At 32.0% G+C, this 12,635-nt stretch overlaps 2 protein-coding genes across 3 annotated transcripts in view; one reads left to right on the top strand and one right to left on the bottom strand.

Annotated features, from left to right (window-relative positions):
• Positions 1–578: 578 nt before the first annotated feature.
• Positions 579–12,635, bottom strand: part of LOC142328829 (alpha-1,3-mannosyl-glycoprotein 4-beta-N-acetylglucosaminyltransferase B-like) — a 1,063,767-nt gene continuing 1,051,710 nt past the window's right edge. The window contains exons 14-15 of one of the 2 annotated variants that reach the window (XR_012757366.1): positions 7,852–8,111; positions 579–1,710 (exon numbers count right to left, since the gene is read on the bottom strand). The gene's annotated coding sequence lies outside the window, so the exon portion shown is untranslated. The remainder of the gene's footprint in view (positions 1,711–7,851; positions 8,112–12,635) is intronic. The other variant, XR_012757367.1, reaches the window with a different exon arrangement.
• On the top strand, positions 2,083–10,767 carry LOC142329242 (uncharacterized). Its single transcript, XM_075373652.1, has 2 exons — positions 2,083–2,467; positions 10,734–10,767. The coding sequence occupies exons 1-2, from the start codon at positions 2,133–2,135 to the stop codon at positions 10,765–10,767; spliced, it is 369 nt and encodes a 122-aa protein (XP_075229767.1). The 5' UTR covers positions 2,083–2,132.

Below are 12,635 nucleotides of genomic sequence, written 5' to 3'. Positions count from 1 at the left end.
AACAGATGGTAATAATATGGGTGGAAAGTATGAATTATCTTGTAAAACAAAGAATAAAACTGATAAAAAGCATGTGATCATACATTAAAGTTAGAAATTTTAAAATTAAAAGATGTACTTGGCTGACAATTTCAACAAATATTTCACCAGATTAATCCTCTCATATTAATCACTGCATGGTGTGGTGGTTTTAAGATTAAATTCCTATACATAACAAATCCATGCATTGGCTAGTGACTAATTTAAAATTATTATGATTTTATGTTCAAAGAAAGAGAATATAAATAATAAGTCAAATAAAATAGATAAAATTTAAAAAAAAAATGTTTTGTACATGAAAAGTAAATGGAAAACAATTTATAATTAATACAACAAATTGGTTTGTATTCCTAAATACATATTTTATATTTAATAATGTACTGTAATGCAAAATATGCATACTAAGTAAAAATTTGACTTATCTTTTATAAAATGCAGTGTCTTACAACTCTGCTAATTTCATCAAATTAGTCACTGAAATATTCCCTACATATACATAAAAAAAATCACCACTAATTTATTTTTATAAAATTTTTATTTCTATAAAAAAAATCACCGGCATACATTTACATTATAAGATACAAGATGATTACTTAATATATGATAAAAAAATGTATTAATTTTTAGTTTTTTTATTTTTTTTCATATTAAATAATGAACCAACAAAAATATAATACAATATATAGTACAAATATAAGAACAGAAAATAAATATGAAAATATACCAGACATTTGTTGTAATTAAACTAAGATTAATTAATTTAGAAGTGCACATCAAATGGCTAAGTAACATTGATGAATTGGCTAGATATTAAGTGAATTATTACACTTACTTTTGTTACTAATATTGGCTAATATAATAATTAACTTACTTTTGTTACCGATAGTAAGTTTTTTGTTTTACATTCAAATACACTGTGCTTGTGTCTTTTTATTACTTACTATGAATAAGAACATTATTTTACCAGCTCTCTGTGATTTATTAAAACTAAAAAAAATCAATCCAAAAGATGTGTTCATTCAATCATTAATTCTAAGGCATGAAAACATTTTATGCTACTTAATACATTTAACTAACCTCAAAACTCTACTAATAAAAAAGCTCAGCAAACCATATACAAATTTTTTTAACGTAGAAAATATCAATTTCTAATACATTGTATTTTAAAATGGGAATCTATACAAAATTAAACTTCATTCCAAAAATTTAATAATATGACAGAAATAATAAAATATAAAATTGTTCTTTTATTTTTTTCTAAGAATTGGTCCTCAGATTGGCAAAGCTTTACATAATATTAAGGACATATACAACATGGACACATATTTTACATAAATATATCATAACATATGCTTAATTTGCATTATTTTTACGGTATAGAAAATAAGAAGCACAAAATAATTTAATATAAAAATCTGTGCTTATTATAACTTATCAATAATTTGTGAATATTACGATTACTGTAATTATGAAACTAAAAGTAAAAAAATAAATAAAATTAACATAAAAGCTGATGTTAACTTACAGACTTTATGTTTTGATTTTTATTTAATGGAATTGTTTTAAAATAGTATACCAGCTCCAAAATATATGGCACCATGGTCAATATGTAGAATGTCTTGGAAGCCGTGAAAGCAGATGTCATCTAGCTTCTTGACCCTGTATAAAAATCTGAAAATAAAAATGTTAATTATCACCCAAGATATTCACTTAATATACTCTGAGTTCTTAAAATAACTAAGAATTTTTGGAGTTGTTAAAAATTAAATCCTTAATAAAGTATGATTTCTTGATGGATCATTTGCATTTTTACATGATCAGTTATTTAAAAATGAGACGCAACTTTCGTTTTACTAATTAAACATTATTATCATAAGGAATTAACATACCATGACCTTAATATCAACCCACTACTTTACTTTAAGTGTATTCTAAATTTTAGTTGATAAGACTGAATTAAATTTTCAAGGTCCGATCGATCACGAAATTAAAACCGCAATGAAAATAAAAAGGTTTTTATTTGTAACAAGTACTTACATAGCTATGCTATTTCTGTACATAGTCGCCACTCCGATTTAGACATTTGTCGTAGCATGGTACCAACTTTCCAATACCCTCGTCATAGAACGGAGCCGCCTGTGTTTTCAGCCATATTTCTATGCTGGTCTGCAACTCAATGTCTGTGCCAAAATGTTGTCCTTCTAGCCAGCGTTTCATGTGAGCAAAGAGGTGAAAATCGGATGGAGCCAAGATCGGGTTGTATGGTGGGTGATCAAACACTTCCCAACGAAAATGCTGCAGGAGCTTCTTTGTTACAGCTGCAGTGTGCGGCCAAGCATTTTCATGGAGAAAGACAATGCCTGATGACAACATTCCTCTCCGCTTATTCTGAATTGCCCTTCGTAGACGTTGAAGATAGCGTAACTATGTAAGTACTTGTTACAAATAAAATTTTTTTTATTTTCACGGTGGTTTTAATTTCGTGACCGATCGGAACTTGAAAAAAAAATAACCCTCGTATAAAATTATCTAAAATATTAAAAATAAAAATATCCTGGATAGTTTTTAGTGATAGAATATCATCATCATTATGACCTTGCACTTATATTTTTTTAGAAGTCCAATAATCTGGCACAGTCAGTCAACATTAGTAGATTTTGAAAAATAATGTGATAATTTAAAATAAAGTAAAATGTTTACGAATTTAATAGAATTATTTGAAGGACTTAATTGTAAAAAAAGAAGACATATTTTTAATCTTTAAAAGAACTAATAGTTATTTAAATTATGAAATGGGACGAACAATACAAAAAAAAAAGAAATATCAGAGATGTTGCTTGGTCTTATTATTTAATTTATGTACAAATGAAAAATAAAGTGCCTAAAAAAAAATAATAAAATAATGAAAATAAAACACTTTACAGCTGATTATTATTTTGTATGAAACTAGGAATCCATTACAAATAAATAATGATTGATATAGTTTCAATACTGGTGAAAAATTCTATTTGAATTTGATCAGTAAGTAATGGAATATGGTAAAAAAGAATACTGCAATAGTTAGATATTATCATAGAACACAATATCAAAAGTTACAGGTTGTTTTTATTTAAATTATTAATGGTATAGTGTGCACATAGGAGAAAGTACTGTATTTATTCGAGTGTCCCCCCGCCACCGAATAAGCCCCGCACCGCGATTTTCCAGACCGAAAATCTAAAAAAAAAACATCGAGTATATACCGGTATTTTAAACTGCAACAGATATGATAAAAAATTACGTAAATACGTAGCTCTGCCAAAGCTGATCCTCTTCACTGCCATCAAGTTCATTAGATATTCCGCATTATTTAAAACTTTTCCTTACTAATTCCGTGGAAATACCTTCCTAAGCATCTTTTATCCAAAAACAAATCTGGTTAAAATCTGGGCGTTTGATTCTTCCTGTAGGCGTGAAAAAGAAATTTTCATCAGCCATCCATTTACTGTAGAGTTGTTTTAATGCAGATTTGAACGGTTTATTAATGCAGACATCTAGTGGTTGCAATAGAGATGTCAATCCGCCTGGAATTATTACTTGGTCTGTCATATCCTTTTTCAAAATGTCATTCACTTTATCAGTCGTATGCCTCCAATAACTATCCATTACTAGCATACCGGCATTTTTTTTGTTAAGTAAATCTCCTGATCGCTTTTGCCATGCACACCTGATCCGATCTAAAATTAAGCTTCCGTCCATCCAACCTGTATCCTGTGCTCTGATAACTCCATTTACCGGTACGGTAGGAAGAGTTTTTCTTTTAAAAACAATGTACGGAGTTAATTTTGATCCATCAGAAGTAATGCAAAGCATAACCCTACAGCTTTGTTTTTCATTACAACCAGTGCGAATCGTAACACATTTTTCACCTTTTTTGTTTACGGTTTTGTCAAATGGCATTTCAAAATAAACGGGGGTTTGATCTGCGTTTCATTCACAAAGTGGAAACACACTACCACCAGATGATAACACAATTCAGCTGTGTGTCCAACATGACGGCATTTTTAACATCGTTGAACATCAACAAATTCTTTGGCCTTACACGAAGAGACGTCAGTAAACTACTTACCATCAGATTGGACGTTTAAAAGAGTTCAGAACTCTCCTGGAAGACAACAACCTGGCCGACTGTGGACTCCTGCTGGTCGAGGGAGGCGGTTGAATTCCAAACCGGAGGCGGTTGAATTCCAAACCCACTGAAGCATGCAGGATACTCGAGCTAAAGGGTGGGCTAAAGGGTCGAGTGGGCGTATCGATGTTTCGAACACGAAATATATTCAAAGTCGTCACAGAAACAATTATAAGGGGGATTACTTTTTCTGTCTTCCTGTTCGTCCCAGATCAAAAAACCCCGGATCTCTATCGATCCGGGCCTATACATCGCAAGACCAAATCTTCCCGTTTCTAGGCGTTTCACATATTTTTTGGGTAGGGTATTATGGGTATTATGGGTTTCGGATAGGTCAGAAACGGCATGAAACTTCTAGAAGCGGAAGGATTTGACCAGACGAAGATTTTTTTTTGGGGGGGGGAAATTTTTGGGGTTTTTTGTATTTGGGGTCAGGAGATAGCGGAGGCCTGTATCAGTGGAGATCCGGGGGGGTTTAGGACTGGGACGAACAGGAAGTCAGAAAAATAATAAAAAGTGATCCCTCTTATAATTTTCTCTGTGAGGAATATATTTCGTGTTCGAAACATCGATAGGCCGAGTGGCGGCGTCACTGCCAAACGGTGTTTGAGGAGCATCATCGTGGTCTTCTCAGAGCTAACTCGCGTCTTATATTGATGATCGTTTAGCTCGTATATCCTGCATACTTGAGGGGCTTTGAATTGAACCTCCTTCCACGAACCTACCAAGACTAGCAGGAGACCATCGTCAGCATAAGCCACGGTGCGACACCCGCTGAGCAACCTCAGCCACAGAAGTGAATCAAACTCCACCACTCACAATAACTGACCAACACACTGCCTTGCGGACAACCATCTTACAGTATCTTCCCCAACTCATTGCTGCCCGTGAATTTGTTCCACCAAACAAAAATCCAATGCCCGTCACCATACTTGCTAAGGTGGCAACTCACCAGATACATTATATACCTGCAAATTATGTTGTGCGAAAAAGCCCTCAATTAATTTACATCAATCATCCGTGAAGTCGCTATGCCACAAAAGTGACTTAGCGTTCACATCCCCACACACAAAAAATCGACTGGCACCTGAAAAAACGTAGGATTTTATACCAGACCTCAAGATGACGATCAGCAGGATCTCTATATTGAAAATATGAACTTGCAACATACAGATGCAAATTCTGATTATCCGCACAGACAACAACGTGATGAGCGTTTATGAAGTGTCAAAGGAAGTTCCTTTCTGCACAATGCAGCAGACATGCTAACAGAAACAAAATAAAATATTTTCCAACAAGAAAAACCTAGCAGTTCACCAGACACAACACAGAATGTTCCAACAAGACAACATCCAACCCCCTACCCATGGCGATCTTGCTAAGACTGCGTTAGTGCAAGAAAGTGAAGTTGAACTGTATCATGAATTCCCAGATGAAGAAGAAGCCATGACAGGTTTGAAGTATTAAATATAAAAAAGCTCATCATGTGTTTTGACATCAAGAACATCACTCTGAGAATCTGTTCCTTCTGTATCTTAGTGAATTCTGACCCATCTACTGCACACTTAAAAGATGTGCAACAAATAAGATGAAAAATGTAAAGAAATAACAAAAATTGGATATTACACTACCATGTTCTCTATTCACATTTCTGAAAATGACACAGTTTTCATAGAAACTGTTCATGATTGTCATCCCATACTTTCTTTAACTCTTCTTCCCTAGTTCTCTATGACTTTCCCTTGTTCCCAAAACTTAACTTATTCCCCATTGAACATCAACTGTGTTTAAATGGAAACCAGTTGAGGCAAACATGCAAGTTTGATTTCTAGAAATGTGTTTAGACCAACAACTAACCCATTTGAAGGAGATAATAAGATGTCTAAAAATGCTAGACATGCTGAGAGTTCTATCTGATACCAGTTGGAAATATATAAATATAAATATATATATAAAAAAAATATATATATATATATATATATATATATATATATATATGTATACTGCGCATCTACCGAGCTCTAGTCCATTCTTGATTCAGACTATGACTGCATGGCTTATTCGTTAGTGAATAATACACCTACTACACATATAATAATAACAAGTCTATTGACTTATTCATCAGTAGAGCAGGCCACTGCTCTAAAGATGCTTGACGCAGTTTATCACTCATTCATCCGTCTTACCACAGGGGCTTTTCGCTCAAGTCCTGTGTAAGTCTGCTGGTAGACAGTGGTGAGCCACCTCTTCATAAAAGACGGAAGCAAACGATATGCTCCTATGTGCCTTGCATTAAAGCGCAACCAACTTATTGCTCAGCTAGGCATCAGAACTCAACTCCTTTACTCAGCTTTAAATACACAATTGGCTCCTGTCCTTACTATTGCTCCCTGTTATCATCACTCTTGGCAGCCTTATCTTCTTAATTACTGCTTTGATCTTTGTCAGTATAATAAAAAAAACACAAATCCAGTTATCTTACAAAAGGAATTTTATAATATTAATAGCATGAATCCTGATATTACAATTTATATGGACACCTCCAGTAATGTTAATTCTGTTGGTTGTGGCTTTGTCAGCAACAGAGCATACATGTTAGGCCTTCCCAACATCACCAGTATTTTTGTTGCAGAACTGTATACCATTAGTAAGGCCTTGCATATAATTAGCTCAAAATATCAACATGTTCTTGTTTGCTCAGATTCTGTGAGGACCCTACAGGCAATTAATTATGACATTTATTCTAGACTGTGTTGCTGTGAGATGCATTACGTCATTTCACAAATGATTAGATATAATAAAACAGTGAGCTATAGACACTAAACAAAAGAGTTCTATTGGATGGGGATCCAGCAGAAGCTCACTTATATAGCTCATTTGGCTCCTCAGCCATATTGGTCATTTCAGGCAATGAGCACACAGAAAGAGCAGCAAAGGAAGATTGTTTCCAGCTTCCTTTCTCAGATCGCGTCTCTTGTGACGATCTTGTCTTTTTCTGAAGAGACGGTTCATGATGAATGGCAAAGTGATTCGAATGCTACTATGAACAAATAAACTTCACCCAATTAAAAACACTGTTTCATCATGGAGCAGAAATAATCATCAAGAGGAGGTCATTATCTGCCGTTAACTCAAACAGATTCACCAGTCTGTGCTCTCTGCGACTGATGACTGACAGTGCACCGCATCCTTGTGGATTGTATCTGTTATGCTGCATTGCGTTGAAAGTTTAAATTGGGGGCTAATATTCATACTATTCTATAAGATAATGGAATTTTTTTTATCATATGTTTTATGGTTTCTTAGGGACTTTCGTTTATATTCAGTAATTTAAATTACTGTAGTGTTTATTAGCTATACATGCAAATTCCTGTTTACTAGATTGAAATCTTAGTATTATAATTGAGTCATAAAATGTGATGTTTGTTTATTACAACAAATTTGTCATATCTGGACAATTATAACACCATAGCGCAATGATTCCCAAACTGTGCTGCAGCACTCTGGGGAGCCATGGCCTCTTCACAGAAGTACTGCAAAATGTTGTAAAAGCTTCATAATTTATTGAACCAAGACATTTATAATTATTAATTTAATGTTACCTTTCATGAGCGGATACCCATATGTGGGCTACCTGTACTTACACTAGAGGGCAGAAACCCATTCATGAATCTGAATCTGTTGTCTTCAGATAGTTACATATAAATTCCAAGAGATGCCAGGAGATGTTCTTTCAATCAATTTGAGGCGGGAATTCCTGATGCAACGTGATTGGAAACCATTTTACTTCAGTTATCAGATATGTTCAATGACTGTGTGTATGTAACAAGTGCGTACATTTTTTTTTTCGTGTTTTTTAAGTAATTTGTTTACAAACTGTTCCTTCCAAAACTTCATTTCCAGCCTGTTTTATTTGAATTGAAACAAAATTTTTCAGACAAAAATTCAGGAGGAAATTAATAAAAATATTTTTATTATTATTATATAAAACCATATTCATATTATATTATTCCCTGCCTAGGTGCACTACTTCTTCAAAATTGTTATTATTACATTACCATCAGTGTTACAATTATTATTCAGTGTCTTTTAGATGAAATCTAAAATCTATTTGATGAAATCTTTTTCTAAATCTTTTAGTTGAAATCTATTTATTAAATAAAGTCATTTATGTTTTACTGTGGATTTAACAAAAGTAGCATTCTGATTTCACAATTAATTATAATAACCCTGTTGTAACTTCTGTTATGAAATAATCTTTTGATCTGCTTGTTCTGTAGCATTTAGATAATAAAACCTTGCAAATGGCGATAATTATCAACATGATGGTTAGAATTTTAAGTACTTTCTAAGCAAAAGTAGTTAACTAAACTAAACTTCTTAACTTCTATAATAAAAAAAAACTATGAATGCTGATATATATTAATGGCAAAAATTATCAGTACTGTCATACAAAAAAAATTTAACTTTTATCTATTATGAATAACCCTCTTGAGTGATAAGTTTTCTTTTTCTATGAACCCATTATAAGTTCTGTCAATGCAATGATATGGTACTTATAAATCGTATTCAATTTATCAAATGCGCAGTTTATAAAAGATTAAAAACATTAGACATGAAATATTTATGGATAGTATAGTTTATGAGGATGTCCTTTATAAACACACTGAAAGTCAGTATTAGGTTGTTAAAAAATTATAATTTATTTTTTACAATTTAATCCTATCGTAAAATAAATTTTCAACATAGTTTCTCCAAACATTAAGACATTTGTCAAGCTTGAAACTAATTTCTGAATGCTCTTCATAAAATGATCTACATGTGAAGACACTGATTGTTGCATAGATGCTTGGATACTGTCATTGTCAGCTTAGTGCTTTTCACCAATGAACCGCCACAAGTGTAGGATCAACTTGTTGCTAAATTGGAGTGTTAGAGAATCTTTGCCACAGCAAGCTTAGAGTTCAAGCTTGCAGGATGTGGCAGAATCTGGATGTATGACACATTTTTTTTTGTCCTTAATTGAACATTTTACCCATTTCCTCAACTTTATTTGTCTGGTAATAAATCTACTGGATACACATTAATTGCATGATAATGCAAACAGATAACACGACTACATTTAACAGTTAAGTACTTTAACTAAAAAATACTGCTTCTCTTCTGCAATTGTCTTTTTAACAAGCCAATATATAATGGAGCTCAGCACAGAATATATGTATATAGTAGAGATGCTAGAATGATATAGTGGCGATTTATAAAATATTCATGAACATTCTTCATGAATGTTTACCTTGCTAACAACCACAGAAATGATGTATGGGCTTTATTTTTTAATAAAGTTATATTGTGTATCAGAAATATAGCATATTGTGGATTTCTAGATCTTGTTTCTGTTGAAAATATCTCTAAAAAAATAACATTGATGCACTTGTTGATTTATAAATATAGGGTTGTTGACATATGAATTTTTAACGTACTATTTGTTTGCATGTTCTAATACCGAGTAACTTGTAGTAGCTGATAAAAAAGATGCATTCATGTTTGCAGGTGATTTTGATTTAAAAATAAAATAAATTCATATGATAATGAAGTAATTCATCTCATCCATCTTGTAATAACTTACATCATCAGAGGTTTGAAAAGCGCTGTTAAAAGCAGCTGATTCAAAGCGTTTAAAGGTTTATAAGATACCCAATTGTACAAACTGGTTTTAATGGGACGATTTTTGCTGTTCCAGAAAAAAACAATTCTAAGTTATATTATTAAAATCACACTTCTAAAATAAATAGAATGGATTAAATTTAATTTTTCTCACTTAGGGTTAACCTTAGCTCCTTATAGATTATTTTTTATAGTGCTATTTTATCTTTTAAAGTGTTTTGATGTACAGCTTCCTTTTGCCATGTATAATAATGATTTCTAATCAACTGTAATCTAATATCATATAAGTAAAGTCTTTGGGATAAAATTTTATAAAACCAGTTGATACTTGGAATTGATACTTCCTTGTCCATAGGAAAATTGTTCCATTTAGGAGCAACAGGTGGAACAGGTTTCTTCAACAGTTGTTTCACAGTTATCACCATGATAATTAAAAAAAAAAATTGTTTCTCTTAAAAGAGATTATTTGCTCTTTTGATGACATTGTTAAGTTAAATGATTATTGTTGTAGGTAATGGGAAATGAATTAATTATATTGACCATAAATAAATGATCCTGACAGAAATTACACATTTTTATATTTGTTTTTGTGTCTTTCATTAAGTTAGAATTAAGGCCTAAGGTATAAATTACATAATATTATTGCTCTAATGTATGTTATATTTATGGTAGATACATTATTTGAATACATATTAAATTCATCTATTAAGATGAATTTAAATCATTAGATTTACATTATGAAAATAAAAACTTAAGTGTCGCTTTTTGTTAATCCCCTGTCTAAATTTGTTCTTGTTATTTTTTGTATTAAATAAAGACTAGTTATGTTTATTATTACATCATTGTTTTATTTTGTTTTCAGTGTTTTTGATTGCCTAGAGATCCGGTCTGATTAATATTATTTGTTAATTGGTTCAGTTTTTAAGTTTATTGGATATGGATAATAAATATATTTCAGTACTGTATATTGTTCAAAAAACGTTTTTTTTCAAAGGACCCAGGATTGCAGTGGTTAAGTTCTTGATCTGTTTGGTTAAAGGGAAAATTATAAGAACATTAGATATAGAGAAAAATAAAATTGATTGTATATACATTTGAATATTTAGATTGGGAAGTTCTGGTTCAATTCCTAGTGTAATTGCTATTTCCAAGTGCCTAAAAAAAAGGAGGTTGTCAATTTGACCCATAATTTTTAACTGTGTGACAGGTAGCGATAATGAAATATGTAACACCCTGCAACATTGAGTAGTAACCACTGAAAACCACAGGGTACTATTTGTTTAGCTATGTCCTTTGTCAATAAGTGTTATATATGACTTGCAAATTTTACTTCATTTTGAATGTGCTACAAGAAGTTTCATGAGCAATGGATTAATGTGATATATTCCAACAGAAAATTTTTTATGACCTGCAATTTTTACTGCATCTTGAATGTCCTGAAAAGATTTTCATGAGCAAAGGATTAATGTGATATATGCTATTAAAAGTGAGAAAAATTTTTATGGAAAGATTTCAAAGATGACTTAACTTCTACTTATGATCCTTGGTCAGGCCAACTAGTGACATTTAAAATTCATGGAATTGTTGCAAAAGTTAAGGAATGAATTCGTTCATTCTAAATACTATTTTGCAAGGTAACTGAGGAAATAACAATTTCAAAAATTGAGTGCCCTGAAATTATTTTGTAAAATTTAGGTAGGAGACACATTTCAACCAAATTTGAGCTTCATCTTTTGACTATTAAGCAAAATAGAATCGATTGAGTCGGTGCAAGTAAACATCTTCTGTATGGCTGTAATGTTGAAACAGAAACTCAGTTATCACAGTGGGTGTCAAAAGGAACTACATTAGCGAAAAAACTTAGGTTTGGTCAAACATTGATATGCTGACTGTTGTCACATAATTGGTAGTAGGGGAGACTGGAAGTGCTGAGCTGGAGTGATTTAGTGATTGCAATGAATTAGATGTACAGTCTACACTTTCACCTGTTTAATCATTCTTGTCCAATTGTATTCAATGTTAGAATATTCTAGGTGGTCCTCTAAAGTATTGGTGGTCAGTCTCAAATCTATAATTAGCTTTTCTACTATAATGCCATACTGTAAGGACATTCATTACAATAATCCTTACATTACTGTAAGGATATTCATCTTGAATTTCTTGCAGAAAGCAAACTGGTGAATGAAGAGTATTATCTTTTAAGTAATAAAGCTTCTTTGGAGGGGAACAGAAAAATGCATCAAGCTTGAAATAATCAAACTGATGCTCCATGCTGATAATGAGTCTGTGCACAAATTGCTACTATTCAGCAAGTTTTTGGCAAAATATGAAGACAGCCATTCTCAATATTCCTTCACATGATCCAGTATCAGAAAAATTTTTTAATCCCCAAACTAAAAGTGAAGTTGAAAGGTCTACAATTTCAGCCAAGTTAAGGAAAACTCATTAAGCACACTGTGTCAAAGAGTTCCAGGAGTTGAAAGATAGAACTTACATTGAGATTGTGTATTTGAAGTGGAGGGGTTGAATGGTTCTAAGGTAAGCAGAACAGTTTTTATTTTTAAAGTTTGGGAATTTACAGATAAACATGGTTTTTTCAAGCTGTTCCTGTGAGGGTGAATCCGATATCAACTATCATTTTTTTAAATAAATTTATTGATTAATAAGAAACATGATTCATTCCTTCATCATTTCTCTATCTAGTCTCCTGCACGATCTATACACGTTTGCCAATGATTTGGAAATTAGATTATTCCTTATATAT

The sequence above is a fragment of the Lycorma delicatula genome, chromosome 8 (assembly GCF_047948215.1).
Source record: "Lycorma delicatula isolate Av1 chromosome 8, ASM4794821v1, whole genome shotgun sequence".
NCBI classification, from domain to species: domain Eukaryota; kingdom Metazoa; phylum Arthropoda; class Insecta; order Hemiptera; family Fulgoridae; genus Lycorma; species Lycorma delicatula.
The sequence above is the reverse complement of the archived record's forward strand: the minus strand, read 5'-3'. Positions and strand labels throughout refer to the sequence as shown.

What these genes read in the sequence shown, in the direction of transcription:
- LOC142329242 (XM_075373652.1), top strand. Translation starts at nt 2,133, where the DNA reads ATGGTACCAACTTTCCAATACCCTCGTCATAGAACGGAGCCGCCTGTG. An exon ending in GTTGAAGATAGCGTAACTAT is followed by an intron (nt 2,468 to 10,733) that starts GTAAGTACTTGT and finishes TTTTGTTTTCAG; the next exon opens with TGTTTTTGATTGCCTAGAGA.